Below are 23,828 nucleotides of genomic sequence, written 5' to 3' on the forward strand. Positions count from 1 at the left end.
CTAAGGATGCGATCACCTTTCACTTGCGCGAAAAGTTTTGTTTCTGAAAGTTTGGAGTTTGTTTCTGAAAGTTTGGAGTTTGTTTCTGAAAGTTTGGAGCGACGATCCGGGGGGAAAAAAACACCGGAGCGGGCAGAAAGTTCTGCAACAGGGGGGGGGGGGAAAAAGGAAAAAGAAAAAAGAAAAACACGCCGGAGCGGGGAGTGGGGTTTGCTTCGAATTCACCGTCTCTTTTTTTCTTTTCTTTTCTTTTCTGGTCCCCCCTCCAAACCGGAGCGAAGGGCAGATGGGGAAAGAGAACGCCGAGAGAGCGAGAGAGACGGAAAATCAGCGGCAGAAATTTTCTTCCCCACCGCCGCCAGCGCCGCCTTGCCCGGCTCCACTTTCTGCTTTTTTCCCTTCCCACGGATCACCTGCGAAGAAAAAGAGAAAGAGAAGAGGAAAAAAAGGAAGGAAAAGGAGGGAAGGGGAAAAAGCGAGGGAGGGAGGGAGGGAGGGAAGGGGAGGAGGAGGAGGAGGAGGAGGAGGAGGAGAAAACAAAAAGGAAAGAAAAGCGAAAAGGAAGTTAGAAACGCCAAAGCGGCCCTTTTGCGCACACACACACACACACAAACAAAAATCGCGCAACCTGCAAACTTGCGCGGTGCTGGGATACACACACACACACACACACCCAAAAAAAAAAAAAAAAAACTCCGGCCAGACTCACCTCTCTCTATTTCGGCGCAGGGAAAGCGGCGCGCGATCTTTCGCTTTGCGGGATCGGAGCCCCGGGGAATCGGCGAACCGGAGCGCAAATGCGAGCCGCAAAAGCGTCGGCTTCCGACAGCGCCGGAGGGAGGGAGGGAGTGAGGGGAGGGGAGGGGGGGAGTTGTTGCCCGGCCGGGCGATGGGGCTTTTTTTTTCTGGTCCCGCCGTGCGCTTCCTTCCCGATGTGGGTTCGGCCTGGAGGAGCGGCGGAGGATGGTAGGGCTAGGACTGGGGCGGGGGTGGGTCGGTGGGGGAGCCGAGACCGGCAGTTACTCTGCAGGGCGACGCTGCATTTCTGGCGGCCGTTGAAAGCGAGAGGAGCTGCAAAAAAGGAAAGCGTGCGCGGAACAGAGAGAAAGAGGCGAGCGAGGTTTTGCTCAGAGCAAATTCGGGGTCCTGGTGGGCTCCCCGCTCGCCGGTATCATTTTGAAGGCAACGGGAGCAAAGCCAAAATAAAATAAAATAAAATAAGAGGGGAGGGAGGAGGACGAAAGTGAAAGGACCAAAAGCGAAAGGACCCAAAAAAAACAACAACGAATAAACAACCAACAGAAAACGGGGCAAAGAAAAAACGCAGCGCCGGGGGAAAGTTTGCAAAAGGAGGAAGGTGGAGAAGAAGAGATCGGCCGGCTCAAAATTTGGCTTCCTCCAACTCCCTCCTCCTCCTCCTCTCTCGCGTTCTCTCTCTCTTTCTTTCTCTCCCTCCCTTCCTCCCCTTCCTTCCTTCCTTCTCTCCCTTTCTCTCTCTCTCTTTTTTTTTTTTAAAAAAAGGGAAGGCTTTATTTCTGAAAGAATCAGGATGGCGCCAGCAGGCTCCCGCATGAAGAGACAGCTGTGGCGAGACGCAACTTAAGGAGGTTCCCGTACCCTCGGCGGGGAGGGGCCTGTCCTTGAACAAGGGGGAGGGGGAAAGGAAGCCAAGGGGCGGCCCGGTCCCCTTCCCTCTTTCTCTTTCTCCCCTCCCCTCCCGAAACAGCGTCTCTATTCCTCCCACTCCTACCTGGGGCGGAAAGATTGCGCAGGATGGCCAACTTGAGAAAGAGTTAATCATCTCAAATTTAAGCGGACGGGAGGGAGGGAGGAGGAGGGGGGAGAGAAAGATTTCATCCGCGTTTCCTCCTCTCTTTTTTTTTTTTAATTTTTTTTAAAGGAACACTCCTCTCCCTCACCCCACCCGCCCCCTCACACACCCAACCCCAAATTTACAAATTGCAGAAGGAAAACAGATGTACAAAGCGGGCATAAAATCGAGGGGTGCCGTGGTTTTGCTTAGGGTAAAAGGGGAGTCCCGCGGGCAAGCGGGGCGTTTAGACGCAGTGAAATATTTAAGTGGGCTTCCTTACACACGTTAATCCACCCACCCACGAATTCAGATCCGGGGAGGGGGAGAAAATCTTAAGATAAGCAGGTGGGAGGGGTGATTTAAAAGAATGGGTCAGTTGGCCCTTAAAAGAAGTGGGGGGAGTGAGGCGTCTTGGACAGGTTCTCGCTTTTGGGTTTGAAATGAGCGTTTTACCGGTCGCGCGTGGATGCAACACGGGGACGGTTTTAAGAAGGCCGGGGAGCCTAGGGCGAGAGTCAACGTTTTCCTTTGGTGCCGGTTATTCCCGTAAATATCCCCGCCGTCAAAGCGGGAGAAGTTTCGCCTGCTTGTTCCGGGGTGGGGGGTTGGACTAGATGACCTACAAGGTCCCTTCCAACTCTGTTTATCTGCTTAAGAAAGGTGCTCCGGTTTTTTTAAGTAAGTTCCTTAAAGGGAGAAGCCGCTCCTGGAAAGATTGGGAAAAACGAAAAGAGAGAGAGAGAGAGAGAGGAATGGATACTCTCCGGAGCCAATCACCGCCCTCCGCTCGTCGAAAGCCTTCGCCGATTGGCTGGCTCGCCCCGCGTTCGAACTTTTAACTACTCTCAACGTTCTATCCATTGAACCATTGGCATCCCCTAGTGGCTCATTCAGACGCCAGGAGCCAGAGGCGCGGGGTGGGGGGGGCACTTTTCCAAAGGCAGGGGTTCCTCCTCTTCCCCCCCCCTTTTTTTTTCTTTTTAAATTTAATTCGCACAGGCTTTACTTTCCTGGGAGCGGGGGTTGGGTGGGAAGAGGGATCTCGAATTTGGAGAGCGGGCGGATTAGTAAAAGCCTACTCTAGGTTTATGGGGCAAACCCAAACGCACGTGCTTTTCTGAAGGGGGGATCGTTTTAAATAAGGGACTTGGAGGATGTGGGAGGCTGCTCGATCGCCGCTCCCGTCCCGGACCCCGCGCAACTGGGTTTGGATGGGACGCTTGGCCTGGATCGCGGTTGCTGTGCGCGCGTATCGGGCAAAGAAAGGAGGAATTAATAAGATGTTTGTTTGTTTGTTTCTGAACTACTTGTACTGCGGGTCCGTGACTTTACATCTGAATGGATTTTATCAGCCCGTGGCGGCTTAAAAATACGGAGGGTCCCCGATTAGAAGAAATTCACGTGTAGCCCGTGACGTTTCTGCCTTTCGCTTGAGAAAGAACTTCAAAATTTCAAAGCTCCAAGTTTCGGCTTAAATAATTTCTGGGCTGCCCGAATTGATTTCCACGGGGGTTACTTTGCTGTCAAAGATCTAAATTTTTTGACCTGGTGGAAGATGAATTTAGCCGAATCAACTACACACATATTTTTTTCTTGGCGTTTTCTTAGTTCCACAAACATATACGTCTTATGAAATAATTGCTCCCAGATTTAAATCAAATGTTGCTGCGAAAAGTCCGCAGAAACTTTGGTTCTACTAACTGAGCTGTACGTGGCCACTGATTTAATTGAACAGGTGCCCTTATAAAATAAAGATGGAATCATTTGGGTCCAAATGGATTGAGTCTGTATTAAAAACCCGAAAAGAACAGTTTAAAAATGAAGGCGGCTTTCCACGTTTCCGTCCCTATACGTTTCTGTCAGAATATTTCACAAGTATCATTTCACACACACACACCCCTTCCTTTAAAAAATAAATAATAAGTTTAAGAATATTTAAACAAAAGTTTGTCTCTGGAAAACTTTTAAGCTTTTTCCTACAGCTCAAAGCTCCAGGCGAACTTGGTTTAAATGCCATAATCTGGAAGGTTGTGTTTTTTTAAAAAATGCATAAATCACAACATCTAATTAAGGAACGTGTCTCGTTTTTTTTTCCTTGGAAAATTCCATTTACGATGTACGTGGGCAATCCGTTTGGGAAAAAAACGAAAGAGGTTTCGTTCCCTTCTCCCTTTTTTTAAATCTTTAATCATCTGGACGGTGCTTTCTCAAATAACCAAAAAACGTGGACCACCTTCCAATGTTTAGCGCCGTTGTGAAAACAAGGAGTAAAATCTTATCAGCCTCTGCAAATGGAGAAAGGTAGCTTCCCAGTCCTGGAGGGGGAAGGGAGGCGTGGAGGGGGAGGGGGAGACCATTCAAACCCGGGACTCCATTTACACAAACAAGCTACAACTTCAAATGGCTTTTCTTCTTTGTGGCTCAGTGTAAGCGTCAATCCCAAAGCAGTTACTGGTTTATTGAGTAAGCCATATTTAATAATTGCTACCAACCTGCCTTCCATTGAGGACCTGTATAGTGCACGAATCAAGAAGAGGGCCGTGAAAATATTTACAGATCCCTCACATCCAGGACATAAACTGTTTCAACTCCTACCCTCAAAACGACGCTATAGAGCACTGCACACCAGAACAACTAGACACAAGAACAGTTTTTTCTCCCGAAGGCCATCACTCTGCTAAACAAATAATTCCCTCAACACTGTCAAACTATTTACTAAATCTGCACTACTATTAATCTTCTCATAGTTCCCGTCACCAATCTTTCCACTTATGACTGTATGACTGTAACTTTGTTGCTGGCAATCCTTATGATTTATATTGATATATTGATCATCATTTGTGTTGTAAATGTTGTACCTTGATGAACGTATCTTTTCTTTTATGCACACTGAGAGCATATGCACCAAGACAAATTCCTTGTGTGTCCAATCACACTTGGCCAATAAAAATTCTATTCTATTCTATTCTATTCTATTCTATTCTATTCTATTCTATTCTATTCTATTCTAATGTCTACGGAGAGTCTCAACCATCCAGGGCATGGTTGTTCCAAAAATGCTTTCTCCAATTAAGAATTTTCTTGATTTTTTTTGTTTGTTTCTTTGTTTGAAAACGTTTCTCATTCAAGAAGTAGAACTGTACAAGTAGTAGTGGAACTGGAGAAGCTTTTTGGGTGAGAAGGGGGAAAAAAATGCTTCCAAACAAATAAAACCCAACAATTTCCACTTGCCTCTTGGAAAAAAACAACCCCTTTGACCCAAGCCATATTTAATACCGGCCCCGGCCCTTAGTGAAATTTAGGAGGCTGTGTGAACACAGCCTGGGAGTCACCTTATCTCATTCCCCTTCCTTTTCGGACTCTGTCTAAGCCAAAGGACCTATTTATCCTAGTCCTTCAGGGGAACGAAATTCTCTTTTAATTTAACTTTTTCTCATTTGCAGAGAAAGTTTAGAAACAAGTAAAAAAATCCTTCACCTGTGCCGTGGGTAAGGTAGCAAGGAAATTCAGGGGGGCTGCTGGAGGTCTGCAGGAGGAAGGAGGGGGGTCATCCATTCAGGTTTATTTTCCTCTTCCCCCCTCCCGTTTTTGAAACAAGACCAACAAACTTGCACATTTCACAAAGGCCCCGGGTCCATGCAGGGTCAAAGGGATGGAACTCTGCCTATCTATCTGTGTTATAAATTTTCTAATTTTCTCTCCCTCTCCTCTCTCTCTCTCCTCTCTCTTTCTCTTTCTCTATCTCTTTCTCCCTCTCTCTCTTTCTCCATCTCTCTTTCTTTCTCCATCTCTCTCCATCTTCATCTTTCTCCCCCCCTTCCTCTTTCTTTCTCTTTCTCTCTCTTTCTATCTCTCTCCCTTTTTTCTCTTTTTCTCCATCTCTCTCCATCTCTCTCCAATAAAAATTCTATTCTATTCTATTCTATTCTATTCTATTCTATTCTATTCTATTCTATTCTATTCTATTCTCTCCTCTCTTTCTCCATCTCTTTCCATCTCCATCTCTCTCCCCTCTTCCTTCCTCTCTCTCTCTCTCTTTCTCTCTCTTTCTCTTTCTCCATCTTCATCTCTCTCTCCCCTTCCTCTTTCTTTTCCTCCCTCCCTCCCTCTCTCTCTCTCTCTCTCTCCCTCCCCCCCTCTTTCTCTCTCCCTCTCTCTCTCTCTCTCTGAAGGAGGTGGGGGTCCTGAAAATTTTAATCTAACCCATCCTTGATCCCTTGCATTCCTGGGAAATCGCTGGTAGAAAAATTCCACCGGTTCTACCTGGTCATAAAATTAGGAATTTTGAGTTTTGATTCCTTTCTTTTATTTGTACATCCTTCCAAGAGAACAGCAACTGGCTGAGCATCACAAGGTAAGCCACATCGAAGTGGTGAGGCTTATTTTGTGATACAGCAGTGTTTTGTGAACCAGGTCATCCCCAGGAAACCAGGGTTGCTAAACCTTGGTAACCTGAAGACTTGTGGGCTGAGTTGAAGTCCACAAGTTTTCAAATTGTCAAGGTTGGATACTCCTGCAGTAAACCATGATGGGGTTTCTACATGAATGCAGGCGTTGGGGGTTTGATGATCCGGGTTTAGGGTCTTATGTGAATCCTGCCCATGAATCTGATATCTCTGTAGACACAGTGAGATACACAATTAGCGTAATGAAGAACTCAGTGGGTCCAAATGCCACTGGGGGTCATTTATTTCCGCTTGTATTCTGAATCTTTGGCAAGAAGGGAACAGGGCCTCTGTGGCTCAGCCTGGTAAAGACAGTCTGTTATTAACAGCAGCTGCCTGCAATTACTACAGGTTCAAGCCCCACCAGGCCCAAGGTTGACTCAGCCTTCCATCCTTTATAAGGTAGGTAAAATGAGGACCCAGATTGTTGGGGGCAATAAGTTGACTTTGTATATAATATACAAATGGATGAAGACTATTGCTTGACATAGTGTAAGCCGCCCTGAGTCTTCTGAGAAGGGCGGGATATAAATGCAAATTAAAAAAAAAACAGGCTGTGGTTTTCCCCAGAGTTTTGCATGTATTTGGAAAGACATGTGACCAATTCAAGGGGTCTGGAAATTAATTCAAAATAATTCAAAATAGGCACGTAGACTGCAGCTTTGATTTTTTAAAAAAAAAAAACCTGTAATCTGGACATTAAGTAACAGAAAGTGACCCAGAAGTCTAGTCTACTTTTGCATCCATCGTGTGTCTGCAGGATGAACTAAACTATGGTTTTTAGTCCAATAATCCAATTTCCTATGCTTGACACCCAAATCCTGATCCGTGTAGTCTGGGCTTGAACACATGAGGCTCAAATGTGATCAGTTTGTGTCTCAGAATGTTATAGAACAGGGGTCTCCAACCTTGGCAACTTTAAGCCTGGTGGACTTCAACTTCCAGAATTCCCCAGCCAGCAAAACTGGCTGGGGAATTCTGGGAGTTGAAGTCCTCCAGGCTTAAAGTTGCCGAAGTTGGAGACCCCTGTTATAGAAGATCCATCACTGCAAAACTGTTCCCACCATTAGGTTTGTTCCCCCAAACTTTACTTTGATCTTTTATACTTGGGGAGATCTTGTTCTCTGGTGGAGCAGAAGATAAACGGATCCGTCGCCTTTCTAATATTTGGGAATGACTCCCAGATCATTTCATATTGTCTTCCCCCCCTAGGCTATGCTCAACCATCTCATTAACCTCCCAGGTCTTGGTCTCTGGACACCTCCCTTCCCACCCCCTCAAAGTTTTTATCTTCTTCACGCCTGGATTAATCCATCCAGGACTTTTCTTAATCTTCATCCCTCCAAGTGGATCAAAAGGATAAAGTTAAGACTACCAGATCTGGTCTGCAAACATCTGAGAGACCACTAGATGGCACCAAAGGGTTAGAATTGGCACGTCTCTTGGAGCTCCCCTAGTGATTAACAGGATTTCTGCAGCCTAGATGTGGCAACGGAACCCAATTAACGTGTTAACCCAAAAACGTGAGTTCTAAACCCAATGCTATTTCTTCTCCCAAACTGGATGGTCCATTTCTGACGCTCGGAGTCAAAAAAAAAAAGAGAGAGAGTTATTAAAATTCACTACTCACAATAGCTGTGTTATGCAACAAGCCTGACTCCTTTATTAAAAGTAAGCCATTTCCCAAATTAAGGCAGTAATCAACTGAATCATAAATTAATTAGATGGGCTGGGTTCACACAACACCCCAAGCCACAAAAGACTAATCAAGATTTAAACTAAACCCAACCGAAGTTGTTGCCTGGGACTGGTTAAGCACGGCGGTTGCCTGGGACTGGTTAAGCACGCTGTGTGAACAGGTTTTCCTTGGGTTTTTGGGGGTGGAGGGGTGTTTAATAGTATGGTGGGCTCCCTGAAGCCTTTTTGTTCAAGTGAGCTGAGTCCCTTGGACTGCAAGGCGAACAAACAAGTCAGTCCTAGAGGAGATCAACCCTGACTCTTCAGGTCAGATCCTGAAGAGGAAACTCAAAATATTTTGGCCACGTAATGAGAAGGAAGGACTCCCTGGAGTAGAGCCTAATGCTAGGAACAATTGAGGGCAAAAGAAGAAGGGGACGGCAGAGAAGGAGGCGGCTGGATGAAGTCACTGAAGCAGTTGGCGTGAGGACTCCAGAGGATGGTAGAGGACAGGAAGGCCTGGAGGAACACTGTCCATGGGGTCTCAATGGGTCAGACACAACTTCGCAACTAACAACAAAATTAGCCGGTTGTGCGAACCAAACCATGAGGCCGAGTATAGTTTCTCTCTAGCGTGCTATGGCTGAACCCCAGTAGTGGGATTCAGCCAGTTCGCACCTATTCGGGAGAACCAGTTGTTAACTTTCTAAGAAGTTTGGAGAACCAGTTGTTGGGAAGAAATCTTATTTTTTTTCCCCCACTTTACAGGGCTAATCCTGTAAGGCAGGCAGGTAGGAAACATTCTGGTGTTATTTCTAGCCTATTCTTTATTGCCCTGCTTACAGAAACTGCTCTCTGGTTTAACCCTTATTACATTGTAACACTAAGATGAAGCGCCCATCGACATGAGTGATGTTGAGTTGGCCACGCCCACAGTCACATGACCACCAAGCCACGCCTACCCAGCTGGTCATTAGGGCAGAGAACCGGTTGTTAAATTATTTGAATCCCACCTCTGCTGAACCCTTAATGGTCTGGTTCATCAAAAGCTACAGGGACCCACTAACCTGCCTTTCAAGATAAACTCCATCAACTTCCCAGTTTAATTTTCAAAGTGGTTCATTCATAAGAAGAGGGGAGCTGTTGCCGACCAAACTTTAAAAAGAACTGCTTACGAACGCCTTCAACTCGGACAACGCCTTCTTTACTACTTTCAAACTTTCTACCCCTGGCTGCAACTGGGAGGGGAGGGGGGGAAACGTGTATCTTGTTTCCTCAAAAAGCGTTCTGTACTCAAATGTGTTGTTATGATTGAGCGTGAGGGAATCTGCAGAAGTTCGCACAATAAGCAAGGTTTATGAGGACGGACCTGCAGCTACAATAAGAGTTACAACTTAGTTTTTTCTGACTCTCCCTCCACCCGGGGATGTTTCACCTCAAAGGGCATTTCGTACAATTGAACCCAAATTGATCTGTCTGTAAGGAATTGGTTTAATTTTAGGCAGTTCCATTTTGCTTTCTTCAAAGCACAATTATACAGGTATCAAGTCTCAAATCTCACTGAACAGGGGTCCAAAAAGAAGGAGAAGGAGAAGGAGAAGGAGAAGGAGAAGGAGAAGGAGAAGGAGAAGGAGAAGGAGAAGAAGAAGAAGAAGAAGAAGAAGAAGAAGAAGAAGGAGAAGAAGAAGAAGAAGAAGAAGAGGAAGAAGAAGAAGAAGAAGAAGAAGAAGAAGAGGAGGAGGAGGAGGAGGAGGAGGAGGAGGAGGAGGAGGAGGAGGAGGAGGAGGAGGAGGAGGAGGAGGAGGAGGAGGAGGAGGAGAGGAGCAGGAGCAGGAGGAGGAGGAGGAGGAGGAGGAGGAGGAGGAGAAGAAGAAGAGGAGGAGGAGGAGGAGGAGGAGGAGGAGGAGGAGGAGAGGAGAGGAGGAGGAGGAGGGCAGGAGGAGGAGGAGGAGGAGGAGGAGCAGGAGCAGGAGGAGCAGGAAGGGGAGGAGGAGGAGGAGAAGGAGGAGGAGGAGGAGAAGAAGAAGAAGAAGAGGAGGAGGAGGAGAAGGAGGAGAAGGAGAAGAGGAGGAGGAGGAGGAGGAGGAGGAGGAGGAGGAGCAGGAGCAGGAGGAGGAGAGGAGAGGAGCAGGAGGAGAGGAGGAGGAGGAGGAGGAGAGGAGGAGAGAAGAGGAGGAGGAGGAGAAGGAGGAGGAGGAGGAAAAGAAGAAGAAGGGGTGGTGGGGGAGGAGGAGAAGGAGGAGAAGGAGGAGGAGGAGGAGGAGAAGAAGAAGAAGAAGAGGAGGAGGAGGAGGAGAAGGAGGAGGAGGAGGAGTTTACACAAACTGCAGGATTCAAGCCCTATTTTCTGCATATCTTGCAATAGAACCATTGGTTAAAAGTTACCAATTTTTTAAAAAACTTATTCTTTTTGAGGGTTTCCAAAGACTACGATAGAAGCTGACCCTACAGTGCACACAATGTTGTTGTTAGTTGCGAAGTTGTCACCTACAGCACACACAATATATCCATATCCAGTTAAAAAGTAAATTGGCTAGCTTATGCCTATGAATCTCTAATTCTACTCAAACCTAAGATGGTTTAATAGTTGACATTGTGCGGCTCAGTTAAGAAACTGTTGGTGATCATGAATTAAACCCAGGGGTGAAATCCAGCAGGTTCTGACAGGTTCTGGAGAACCGGTAGCGGAAATTTTGAGTAGTTCGGAGAACTGGCAAAGACCACCTCTGGCTGGCCCCAGAGTGGGGTGGGAATGGAGATTTTGCAATATCCTTCCCCCAGGAGTGGGGAGGGAATGGGAATTTTGCAGTATCCTTCCCCTGCCATGTCCACCAAGCCACGCCCACAGAACCGGTAGTAAAAAAAAAATTTAATTTCACCACTGATTAAACCGGCCATCGACCATCGTGGTTTGTAAATTAACGATCTCTTGCGGGGTGGGGGCACTTAACGGAGGATCATGCAGGCCAGGTTAAGCATGCTGTGTGAAGGGGGACGTAACCCAAGATCATGTAACCACCGGGTGCGGCAAGCCAACTATTCAACAAACTCTGGTTAAGGAGACCCTATGCTGTGTGAACACAGACCGCAAGGGGGCCAAATAACAAGGGCTTCCTGGGAGTAAGTCGTACCGAAGGTGGTAGTTGGGTTTGTTTGCCCAACGTATATTGGATGGAACCCAAATGGAGTTGTTGCAGGGTTTGTAATTCAACATGTTCAGGAAACTGGTTTAGCCTGTTAGGCTTCAAGGCGATGTGCTTGGACATCAAGCTGTGGTGACCTAGAAACCTGAGCTTCCTGTGATGTGTAAACACAACAATGGGGCTTCCTCTAGAACAAGCATGGCCCCTTTAAGACTTGTGGACTTCAAGCATGGCCCCTTTAAGACCTGTAGCCCCTTTAAGACCAAGCACGGCCATTGTAAGACCTGTGGACTTCAAATCCCAGAATTCCCCAGCCGGCATGGCCTTCTGGCCGTGATGGCCAGAATTCCCCAGCCGGCATGGCATTCTGGAAGTTGAAGTCCACAGGTCTTAAAGCAGCCAAGCTGGGACCATCTCTGCTTTTAAAACCCGAAACTGCTTCACATAATTTTCATTTTCTGCCAAGACCAGGAAAAATTCCCTGCATTAGGGACCCCTTTCCTCTGGCGGGTGAAGAATGGTGAAAGGCCCATCCCTCAGCAAAAAATGCTTCCCCAAATATATCCTAGACCCTCAGGTCAAAGGTTCCCACTGGAGTGGATAGAGGAAGCAAATACTTTAATGTGAACAGCAAGTAAGGAGATTCTAGCTGCTCAACTCCAGGGGGTACAACTGGCAAGGAACGTCCTAATGGATCCAAAGCTACTTTGCGATCTACAGCGATTGGACAAAACTACATTCAGAGGGATAGTCTATAGAGATTCTCAGTCCTCCAGGTCAGGGGTCTCCAACCTTGGTCCTTTTAAGACTTGTGGACTTCAACTCCCAGAGTTCCTCAGCCAGCTTTGCTCTGGGACTCTGGGACTCTGGGAGTTGAAGTCCACAAGTCTTAAAGTGACCAAGGTTGGAGACCCCTGCTCCAGGTCATGATTGTCCCAAAGGTGTTTTGTTTTTTTTTTCTCAAGAGGCAACGGGACTGTCTGGGTTTTTTTCTTTCGAAGACATTTCGCTTCTCATCCAAGGAGCTTCTTCAGCTCTGTTCTTCAGCTCTGTTCCTCAGAGTTGAAGAAGCTTCTTGGATGAGAAGCGAAACGTCTTCAAAAGAAAAAAAAACCAGAAACTCCCGTTGCCTCTTGGGAAAAAACAAAACAAAACACATTTTTGGGACATTCAGAGGGTGTTGTAGAAGGATGATTTTTACAGAGGGGGTCAAACATTCACGTTTCAAAGTGGATACCATGCAAATCGGCCATCTTAGACAAGGATTGTGCTGTCAAAAAATAAAATAAAAATTATATAAACCCTTTGGTCCCTGAATTAACTCTTTTTGACTCAGCCTTCCATCCTTCCAAGGTTAGTAAAATGAGGACCCAGATTGTTGGGGGCCATAGGCTGACTCGGTAAATCGCTTAGAGAGGGCTGTAAAACACTGTGAAGTGGTATATAAGTCGAGTGCTAAGTGGGAAGAAAATGTTGGAAGGAAGGAAGGAAGGGAGGGAGGCAGGGAGGGAGGAAGGAAGGCAGGCATGGTGGTGCAGCTAGAATGCAGTATTGCAGGCTAACTCTGCCTACTGCCAGGAGTTCGATCCTGACCGGCTCAAAGTCGATTCAGCCTTCCATCCTTCTGAGGTCGGTAAAATGAGGACCCAGATTGTTGGGGGCAACAGACTGACTCCGTAAACCGCTTAGAGAGGGCTGTAAAAGTGGCATATAAGTCTAAGTGCTATATCGCTGTTGTTATTTTCTGGGTTCACACCCAGCAACTAACCAAGTCGGCTCAAAACATGACATCCTTGGCTAGGTTTTAACTGATCCGGTCAACCTTGCTCTAGTTCTAGCTGGGGCTGTCAGCATTGAGCTACAAATTTTTAAGCACCTTAACATGGCAGGAAAACACGTGAATTTTATGCCTGTTATTTAATCGCCGAGTAAGTTTGGCAACCCAAATATAACCCTGGTGTTAACAAACTTACACTTCCAAAGTATTTGGTGGGGGGGGGAGGAAGAGGGGAGAGCGATACGGGACAATTTCCAGACTCCACACAAATGTAGAGGTCCGTTTACAAAACTTTGTTCTTTCAAGCCTCCTTAAAAAATTCGATCTTTTTTTCAAATATGCAAGACTTTACATAATCAGACAACATGTTCTTTTCCGTGTAGGGCAATCGTGCTACTGTTTGCATGCTGACCCAAGTCCTTTTGGCCATAGGGTGGCCATCGACACAAAAAACATTTAAAAAAGGGAAAGAAATGAAGACCCAGCTAAATTCAAGTAACAGAAAAATGGCTCTGTAAGATCTCACAAAAGTTGGGTGGTTTTTATTATTATTATTATTATTATTATTATTATTATTATTATTATTATTATTATTATTATTATTATTATTATTATTATTATTATTATTATGTACCTTGATGAAGGTATCTTTTCTTTTATGTACACTGAGAGCATATGCACCAAGACAAATTCCTTGTGTGTCCAATCGCACTTGGCCAATAAAAAATTCTATTCTATTCTATTCTATTCTATTCTATTCTATTCTATTCTATTCTATTCTAATATCAGACTACCAGTGAGTCCTGCTTGTCCATGACACTTCAGGATCCAGCTCGATTGGGATCTAGAGATCCCCCAAAATGTCCTTCCTGACAGAATGGGGTATCTTCCCCCCCCCCACTTCTCTTTCTTCTGCTCTGGCCACCCAGCTAAAGGCCTTCAGCATCCCCTCAGCATCCCTGCCAAAATTGTCCCACTGAATTATCCCAAAGGCGTGTTTTTCCCCTCCAAAAGACAATTAACTGGACTTCCTTGTTGTTTTTTCTTGAAGACGATTCACTTCCCATCCAAGAAGCTTCTTCCGTTCCATTGAATGAGAATGGGAGAAGCTTCTCGGATGAGGAGCGAAACATCTTCAAGCAAAAAACAAAAAATCCAATTTTTTTTTTAAATTTTTTTTTGGAGGGGGAAAAATAGCACCTTTGGGATAACAAGATAATCATTTGAGAGAATTAACTTCCTCTTCCCAAGGTTTATGGAGATTCTCAATCATCCAAGTCACGGTGGTCCCAAAACCGCTTTTTTCCAAAAGGCAACCAGACTATATTTTCCTTGAAAACATTCAGCTTTTCATACAAGAAATGTCTTCATTCTTCAGTTTAGTTCTCATGAGTTCAGTTCTCTTTTGAAGAACTGAAGAAGCTCCTTGGATGAGCAGTGAAATGTTTTCAAGAAAAACACTAAGAAAGTGGGGGGTTTTTAGACATGGACATGGCTACTGAGTTGAGTTTTTGTTCCTAAGCTGTTTCACAAGCGGGCACAGATTTCTGTCCCATATAACTAAGGGACTTTTGACCACCTCCTGTGGCCTGGATTTTGGCTTTGCAGGCCCCAGCTGCAAAATTTTAAGCACCGCTGGTTGTGTTTGCGGGCCTCAGTCCTATTGAATGAGCCACTCAAGGAACCACATCTAAGATCAGGTTGAAAGAGAGGGAGGGAGGGAGAGAGAGGGAGGGAGGGAGGGAGGGAGGGAGGGGGAGAGAGAGAGAGAGAGAGAGAGAGAGAGAGAGAGAGAGAGAGAGAGAGAGAGAGAGAGAGCACGAGCTGGTCTGGGTTTGTCTCGGAAGACCCAGATTCAAGTCCACCCTGAACCAGGTTTAGGGAGAGCCCCTTTCAATCTCTCTCCAGGTAAAATTAAGGGACTCCCCCACAGGTAAATCACCGGGAGTCGTCCAAGATAAAAGAGGGCTATTACCACAATGGATTAATTGAGCTAGAGGTGAAGCCGACCGAATCAACAATATTTTAAAGTAACTCCTTCGCATTGCCAATGGAAGATTAACCATCTGGGTTTGTTACACAAGGTTGTTAGCCTTCTGCTGTCTCCACCACAACGCACAGCAGGCTGGCTCTTAGGGGTTATGGGAAGTGTAGTCCAGTTTACACTAACCTTTTTTTTTTTTTAACGAGATAGCATAATTCATCCTGCACCACCATTCCTGGCCTGGCATTAAAACCATCTACTTAAATCCCCAGAGGGATCAACTGGGAGGATTTCTCAAGTCCAAAAGGGCAAACATCAACCTTTCCAATCTCCCCCAGCTCTGCGGGGGCGCGGGGGGGGGGGTATGAAACAAAGAATGCCCAGGCCAAAACCAGATTGAGATCGCACCTTTCTCCAAATACAGATTTAGAGCCAAAAATAGTTTCCGTTTAGGCAAATAAAGATTTGGATGTTTGGGTCTCTACGATGAAAATAAAATTAAAATAAAATAAAATAAAAAATAAAGACGTTGAGACTCTAGAAAGAGTGCAAAGAAGTGCAAGGAAAAGGAATTAGGGGACTGGAGACTAAAACATATGAAGAATGGTTGCTGGAACTGGGTAATGAAAAGAAGGACTAGGGGAGACATGATAGCAGTGTTCCAATATCTCAGGGGCTGCCACAAAGAAGAGGGAGTCAAGCTATTCTCCAAAGCACCTGAGGGCAAGACAAGAAGCAATGGGTGGAAACTGATCAAGGAAAGAAGCAACTTAGAACTAAGGAGAAATTTCTTGATAGAACAATTAATCAGTGGAACAACATGCCTGCAGAAGTTGTAAATGCTCTAACACTGGAGGTTTTCAAGAAGAGATTGGACAACCATTTGTCTGAAACGGTACAGCGTTTCCTGCCTGAGCCAAGGGGGCTGGACTAGAAGACCTCCAAGGTCCCTTCCAACTCTTGTTATTCTGTTCAATAGCTTGAGGTAAGACGGGCAACCTATATACATTTTTAAAAAAAAAAAAATAAACGTAAACTGACACAGGACCCGGGACGCATTTAGAAGACCGTTTGAAGCCGTCTCTTCCTTTCCCTCTTTCTGGATGGAATCGCGTCTTTTGGATTCCCACGTTACGCTAGGTTGAAAAGGGACCTCTCGCGGCCGAATTCCAGCGCACCCGGCCCCGAGACCGCGTTTGTTCCGCGCAATTGCAACCGCTCGTTTTTTTTTTCTTCAGCTGACCGGATTGAAGCGTGTCGTGCCCCGCATCGTTAATTTTGCTAACCTTTAGTAAAGTTACAACCCTGAAGTTAGCGCTTTACTCATTCCAGCCCCCACCCGGGTGTGGGGAGTCGAGGCTCTGGGGTGTTTTTGGTTTGGTTTGGTTTCAGAACGAGGGTGCGCGTTTCAAGCGCTGGGGGTCGTCTCGATCCCTCCGAAAAGGTCGCCGGCGCTCCGATTCCGACGTGCCAAGGCGGCAGAAACGAGTCGGGCGGCGGAGCCCTCGCCTGGCGCCGTACCCCGAAATCCAGAACAAGAATCGCCCCACAGGAGGAGGGGGGGAGAAAGCCCCTTCCAACTAACCACGGTTCGGTGCTGTTGACCCCAGAGCCTTCCCGCGGTACACGTGCTGCTTTTTTTGGGAGGGGAGGGGGTGTCTTTCACGCACGTGGTTTAAGCGGGTGGTGTGGGAACGCAGCCCGGGAGGAAGGAATGAGAGGAGCCGATCCGCCCTCCAAAGAACGTCGCCCTCCTCCTCCTCCTCCATCTGCCCAGGTTCCTCGGGAGTAACCTTCCTTCTTTAATTGCGGGCTGAGAATAATACACACACACATATATAAATATATATATACACAGACACATTTCAAGTATGTCAACTATGTGCAGCCCCGGGACTATCCGATAAGCAGGACAAGCCTAAATCTTCTTCGCTGGCCGGATTCTGGCAGGGGAAGGGGGGAAGGGGAAAGGGGAAAGGAGCAAGGAGGAGGGGAAGGGGCAAGGGAGCAAGGGAAGGGAAGGGGAGCGAGGGAAGGGGAGCAAGGGAAGGGGCAGGGGCAACGAGAAGGGGAAGGGGCAAGGGAAGGGGAGCGAGGGAAGGGGAGCGAGGGAAGGGGAAGGGGAAGGGGAAGGAGGACGAGGGAAGGGGGGAAAGGGAGCAAGGGAAGGGGAGCAAAGGAAGAAGGGCAAGGGAAGGGGGAAGGGGAAGGGGTGAGAGAAGGAGCAGGACTGGCAAGACAGCCCCCCCGCCCAGCTCGTTCTCCTGTCGCCTTAAAGTGGGGAGGGGGTGGGGGAGGGGGAGAGAGGGATTAAGATACCGATAGTTTTACCGTGCTGGGGATTTTATTAGGGAAGCGACGTAGAACAGGCAAAGCTGTGTCAACAGCCCGCAGCTACGCATCGGAGGGTTACAGAGGGGACACTGCCCGGGGCAAAGAGATCTACAGATTTCTCTTTGTAGGCTCACACACACACACACAGAGAATGTAAAACAAGCGGGGTGGCGGGGGCAGGAGAGGGAGGGGAGGCGAGGGGACCCAGCTTTTCTGGGCGAAGTGGGAGAGAAGCAACGCCGACACCCCCCTTGTAGACCCGGCTGGCTGGCTGGCTGGCCTCAGCTGGTCTCCCACGCCCGCGGGGCTGCCCAAGCGGACTTCCATAGCAAGCGTCGGCGGCTCCGAGGACTAACCTGTTCCCCCCACCTGGGCAGCTCCAGGTGCTCCGATCTGAGCGATCCCTAAGCCTTTGAAGCCGGAGCCTTTAAAAGTGGGCGGCCGAAGCCGAAACGGCGGCTGAAGGGACTCCGTGGGGCGGTGCTCCTTCACCCACGGGAAGCGCCCGCGATGGGTAGACTCCAAAGCCCAGCTTTGGCTTTCTCTTGACAAAGTTTCCTTGGGCGCAACTTCTCCGAAACCTCCCGACCACTACCACCCCGGGGTGAGGTCTGTGGACCAGCCGAGTCAGTAACAGAGTTGGAAGGGACCTTGGAGGTCATCTAGTCCAACCCCACCCCACCCCCGGCTCACACGCAGGAAACCTGGACTAAAGAGATGTTCGAACCGCCCGAACGGCCGACCTTGCTAAACGACAAGCTCAGTCGGTGTCTTAGCCGCTGAGCCACCTGGTCCGCTTTGTTCCCACGCGTCGTGGGAACTCCGCCACGCGTTTCAAATGGGGGAGGGGGGGGGTCTCGCTGGATCGAAGTTTGAGGGCGCTAAAATTCTAGCCGGACCTTCCCTTCCTACCTGGTTGGTTGCGCCCCTCTACCTTTTCTTGAAAATCCCACCCACCCCCTCCCTCCGCTTCCTGGTCAGCGGCCTTCCCCCTTCCTCTCACCGATTCATCTTTCTCCGAAAATTGGGGGAGGGGAGGGAGGGAGAGTGGGGGAGGAGCGGGGAAGGGGTCAGGAGAGTAATGGAAAGCACCCCATATTTTTTTTAAAAAAAACAACCAAAACAGCCCTGGTTGCTCCTTGGGCTGGATGCGAAATTCCTCCTTTTCCCCCTCCCTCCCTCCCTCCCCACGCGAGGAGAGCTTTGCGAGTGGAAGGGGAAGGGAAGACCCCGCGAGGGGTGGGAGGCCGGGTGACGCACGATTTGGGGCTAGAGAAGCCAATATCAAAGAAAAAGGCTCGGGGACATATCGGGCAGGGAGAGAGAATTACGGTGGGTGGTAAGGAGCAGCGAGGAAGTTTGCCAATCTCAACCTCCGCGGCCCTGCCTCCCCCCACCCTACTCCCCGCTGCACATTAACCCCCCCCCTCCTCTCACCTACCCCCTGCCCCCAGGACAGGCTTGTAAGTCAAACCTGCTACACCAGCTCTGAACGGGAACTTTGAACATTTCCAAATTTGGGGGCTGGGTGGGCTGGGAGAGGGAGGAGGGGAGGAGATGGGGGTCCAGGAGTTCAAAAACCTGAGCTCGGCCCTCCATAACGCCTCCATTCAGACGCACCAAAAGGATCCGGGGGCAGGCTGGCAAGCGGGCCGCGGGGGGGAGGGCGCAATCCCAGAAGGTAAGTATTAAGATTTTAATCTTTCAGAAACGAGACTTCCCAAAATTGCTCGTCGCTCCTAGTCGGGTGAATTTTTTCTGTTGGGGGCTGAGGTTTTGTAGAGGGGGGGGTCTCATAAAACGGACCCTTTGAAAGGCCCTGCTACTCCCGGCGAATCAAGCGATTCCTCGGGCTGATATTAACAGACTTGGAAAGGGACCTCGTAGGTCATCTAGCCCAACCCCGCCGCCCAAACAGGAGACCCCTACCTACACCATTGGTCTGCAATTCGTTTCTACCCGAGGTGGGTAAAAAGCCCCTTGAAAACCCCGCTTCCTTTGCAGCCGCTGGATCAGAGACCCAGCGAGCCGGAGGAACGCGCGGCACGGCCACTCACCTTGAAAAGAGCGCGTTCACACGTGCGGCCGATCGCTGACACGAGTCTCGCCTGCCGACTCTGGCCGCCGCCGCCGCAGCCACCGACCTCCGGGGAGGAAAGGCGGGGCGGGGGGGGCGGGCTTGCTGGTGTCCTCCTCCCTCCTACCACCCCTGCAATTCTCCCGGGGGGAGGCGTTTACACACGGAACTTGAGCGGAACCGAATGATAAAGTTACAGGTCATCTCTAGACACACGCCTGTTCGGCTTTCCCGCAGGAGTCCCGGCCGGGCGAGATCACCAGCGGAGGAGAGAGAAAAGTCGGGTAGATTTGGGGGGGGGGGCTCCAGCCTCTCCCACCCCCCGGAACTGACTCCGGAGGGCTTGTTCCTGAGTAAACCAGCTTTAAGACCGTCCCCGTAAAGGCCTCGCCCGCTCACCCTCCTCCTTTATACACCTCGTTGCAACCCGTTGTTGTTAGTCCTAAGCCTTGCTTGGAGGCGGAAAATGCAGCTCGCTCGGTAGCTTTTCTTCAAGAGGAAAAAGGCCCCGGCTTTTAAATGTCTTTAATATTATATTTTTTTAAATAAAAAAAACCACCACCGTTTAATGCATTTTAATGGTAATTTACGTTTTAGGGAAATTCTGCACACAACTACTACCGCAGAAGGCGGCCTGCCACGCTTTGTTTTTTTGTACAAAACTCAATTCTGGCCTTCCCATATAGTTATATAGATGTATAGATAGATGAGAGGGAGAGAAGAGAAAGAGAATAGATATAGAAGAGAGAGAGAGAGGATGGATGAATGAGACAGACAGATAGATGTATAGACGGATGGTATAGATGGAACAGATGGAACAGATGAAAGATAACAATAGAAAATAGACGATGGATGATTGATGGATGATTGACAGACAAGGTTCCTAAAACCACTCAAAGTGTCAATGAAACGGATATTTTAAAAGCTGAACCTTATTTCACCTGAACACGTGCCACTGGCCCCTAATATCTGCATTTGGGATTTGTTTATCCTGGTGCCTTAAAACACCTTCAGTCCATTTTAATGCCGATTGACCAGTAGGCGTTATCAGCCTTAAAGGAAATGCAGTTATACATATTTTAGGTCCCCGTTACTTAGCATTTTGAACGAAGCCATTTCATTGACTTATTTTATTTGTTTTGCAAATTCAGTTGGGCATCCGCTAAAGAGCCTTCGATCCCAGCTTTATCAAGGATCACCTGCGTGCACACACACACACGTGCACCTTTTTCGGTACCCTGAATCTGGACTGTCAACTAAGGGTCAACCTAGCGAGCGGGATGGAGTCTGGTATTCAAATCACTTTTCAGAAACTTGCCGGATCTTGACTTCTGCTGGCCTTCTTAGAGTCTGTCTTGGCGTGCTTCAAACTCTCACCTTTCCCTGTATTGGGAAAGGACTTTTGGAGTTAACCGAATGGGCTGTACTTCTCTTCAAACGACCGTGAGAAAGGAAACCCCCTCCCTCCCCCCCCAACGTCCAGTCCAATCACAAAAACGGTGCTTAACTGCATTGCTTCCAAAATGGGATACATACAGTCGTACCTGACCCTCAGCCCCCCACCCCCCACCCCCAGCCCCAGCCCGTTTTGGTTGGGCTTCCCGCTGGCTTCAGCTGGAAAGTTAATCTCGATAGTTACCAGATTAGTGGCCAACGGAGAGACTGTTTGAAATGGCATTTTAATTTATAGGCCTCTGGTACTTCTGTAGGGAAGGGGAAAGGGAGGAAAGGAAAGGAAAGGAAAGGAAAGGGAGAAAGAAGAAAGGAAAGGAGGAAAGGAAAGGAAAATCTGTTCAGCATTTGGAGGAATTGTTCCAGCAACTGACTAACTTGGAAAGCAAAGCCTAGAACCTCACTTCCTTTCCTTTCCTTTCCTTTTTCCTTCCCTTCTTTTCCCCCATTCCTTTCCTCCTCTTCCTTTCTCTTTTCCTTCTTTCTATCCTTTCCTTCTATTTCCTTCTCCTTTCCTCCCCTTCCCTCATCACCTCTCTTTTCCAAGCTGCCTTACAAAGCCGGGCCCCGAGGAAGACGAGGAGCGAGCAGAGGACGACTTTTGCGAATGGGGGCTCAGAGGAGTTGGGGGGGGATGGGTTTCACTGATCACTGTCCTGGAATCGCCCCCTTCTTTTTGAAGTCAGGGACAGGCATAGTTGCGACCGCCTTGTTCTGAAGCCACCCCGCCACCTCCATGGCTATTCCACGCTCACCCATCCTCACACGTTCTGTCCTTTTGCTGGACCACTGAGAAAAGACGGGATGAGCAGATAATTCGGGGGGGGGGGAAGAAAGGAAAGGAAAGGTGTTCAGTATTTGGAGGAATTGTTCCAGCAACTGACTAACTTGGAAAGCAAAGCAAGAACCTCACTTCCTTTCCTTTCCTTTCCTTTCCTTTCCTTTCCCTTTTCCTTTCCCCTTCTCCCTTCCTTTCATTCTTTCTATCCTTTCCTTCTATTTCCTCCACCTTGGCAAATGCTAAGTCAAGCCGAAACACACACACACACACCAAAAATCCTATCTTTTAAAGAAAACTCACGGATGGAAAGGAAACAATTCGGCTTTCTTAAACTCTGCTTAAGGCCCGGGGTTCCTTAAGGAAATTATGACTCAGCCAGGCCAGGCTGAGTGAGTTTTATCTCCAATTCTTCCCCCTGCCCCCTCTCTCTAATCTCAAAAATTGTTAAACGAACTATTTTAATTCCAGCAGCGTTATCGAGACCAATCGACACGTCTGATTGCGGGCCATTTTTTGCTTTCCCCGAAAACGTCGCCCTAAACCGCGCGATTTCAATCCGGCGAAACGCGAGTGCATCATAATTACAATTTTTTTAAAAAAAGAATAATAGTAATAGTAAGACGTATGGGGGGGAAAATACTCCATCTGAAATAGAACCGCTGCTCCAGGCGGCCCGTAGATGTTGCCGACCGTGAGACAAATTATAATAATAATTATTATTATTTCAGCAGAAAAGAGAAACGGACTCGCAACAACGTGAGATGAATAAAGAACCCGAGAAAAGGCCGCCGCGTTCGCACAATCGATTTTTAAAACCAGGTTTCTGCATTTTCTGGCTTCTCCCCGGCTGAGCCACCCAACCCCGCCGCCTTCGCCCTAATGCGCAAACCCAGTTTAAGAGTAGCCAAGCTTTACCAAGGCATGCGAATCCCGCGTTCTTTCAGCTAGGACCAGACCTGGTTGTGTGCACGAACCCAGGCGAGGGAAGGACTCGTGCGCGGTTCCCAGAACTGAGGCGAGCAAGGCCTGCAAAAGCCGAACCGGGAACCGCGCGGGCCCTTGCAAACCCGCCCGAGCTGACGGTTATATCGCCCGCCTCGCAGTCCGCCAGACCCCCACCCCTCCAGGCCTGTCCAGCAACTGTGGAAACGAGGAAAGATTTGCAAAAAGACACCTGGGTTGGCGTGGGGAGGAAAAAAGGATCCTTCCGCCTGTGGATCCAGCCCACTCGCGGGGAAAAGCAAACTTCGCGCGCGCCGCCCGCTTCTTGCAAAATTCGCGCTTCTAGCTATTCCTTCAGCCGAGCGCCCTTGTTGCATTCAGACGAACAAGCTTGGCAGCAGGATATTCCAGAAACACCCACCTGGGTCTCTTGATGATCGGGGAGGGTTTGTCCCTCTCCCCCCCAAAAAAACCGGCGTCCGGATAGCTAGCAGGTCTCTCTGCCCTCTGCCGATTCCCGATGCTTTCTTTCTATAAACCTCACGCGCGCACCCGCTTCGAAGTCTTCCCGAGGGTGGCAAGGGAGGTGCGTGGAGGGCCCCAGGCACGCGGAGGCGTGGTGGGCACGGACGCCGCGTAAGGACAATGCCAGAGAGAGTCACACGCTTGGGGGGAAGGGAGAGAGAGGGGGGGAGGGAGGGATCCTGGCTGGGAAAAGGATCCCGGGGCTGAGCCGATCCCTCTCGCGCAGGCAGGCAGGCAGGAGCGCAGCCAAATTTTGCCCGCGAGCGATTCCAAACAGGGCCGAAGGAATCCCCTCGCTCCGCTCTTTCAATTCCTCCGGCTTGAGGTCCGGCTCTGGGTGGTGAGGTAGGTGGGTGGGTGGGCAAAATATTGGAAGCGGGTACGGATATTAAACTCCCTGCAGATCAACGCGGGAGCGCACGATCCCCCCCCCCAAAAAAAAAACCCAACGAAAGAAAAGTGACGCGGGGTTTCTTTACCGAGATCGCGCCTCTTGTATGCCCAACCGGGCGGTGAATAATCGTGCCCGTTCTCCAGAAGCCCCCTCCCCACTCTCCGTTGGGGGGGAGGGGGATTCAGCCAGGGCTTCTTGTCTTTCTCCTTCTCTTTGTTCCTTTCCTTTTCTCTCGGCGTCTTTCCTCCCGGCTGGCTTCTTCCAGCGGCTGGCTAAATAGAAGACAAAACCCCAAGCAAAGAAACAAAAACTCGGGGGGCTTCCGAGGGGCGCCTCTGTATCTCGGCCGGGGCTTGAAACCAACGGCCTGTCTTACCTCTCCCCCCTCTTCACTACCACCACGGATCCAAAGCTGATAAGAAGCAGGGAACGAAGAGGGTTCGTAGGGGGGCTACGTTAATTGCAACCTCCTTACACCCAGCAT

At 48.7% G+C, this 23,828-nt stretch overlaps 1 protein-coding gene across 1 annotated transcript; it reads right to left on the bottom strand.

Annotated features, from left to right (window-relative positions):
- Positions 1-165: 165 nt before the first annotated feature.
- On the bottom strand, positions 166-23,828 carry LOC131202594 (WW domain-binding protein 11-like). Its single transcript, XM_058191696.1, has 3 exons — positions 23,822-23,828; positions 22,847-23,347; positions 166-413 (listed from the first exon to the last, which is right to left on the bottom strand). The coding sequence occupies exons 1-3, from the start codon at positions 23,826-23,828 to the stop codon at positions 328-330; spliced, it is 594 nt and encodes a 197-aa protein (XP_058047679.1). The 3' UTR covers positions 166-327.

The sequence above is a fragment of the Ahaetulla prasina genome, chromosome 7 (genome assembly GCF_028640845.1).
Source record: "Ahaetulla prasina isolate Xishuangbanna chromosome 7, ASM2864084v1, whole genome shotgun sequence".
NCBI classification, from domain to species: Eukaryota; Metazoa; Chordata; class Lepidosauria; order Squamata; family Colubridae; genus Ahaetulla; species Ahaetulla prasina.

Coding starts and splice junctions, on each gene's coding strand:
- LOC131202594 (XM_058191696.1), bottom strand. Junction 414..22,846: donor CCGATCATCAAGAGACCCAG/GTGGGTGTTTCT, acceptor TTTTCTTCGCAG/GTGATCCGTGGGAAGGGAAA.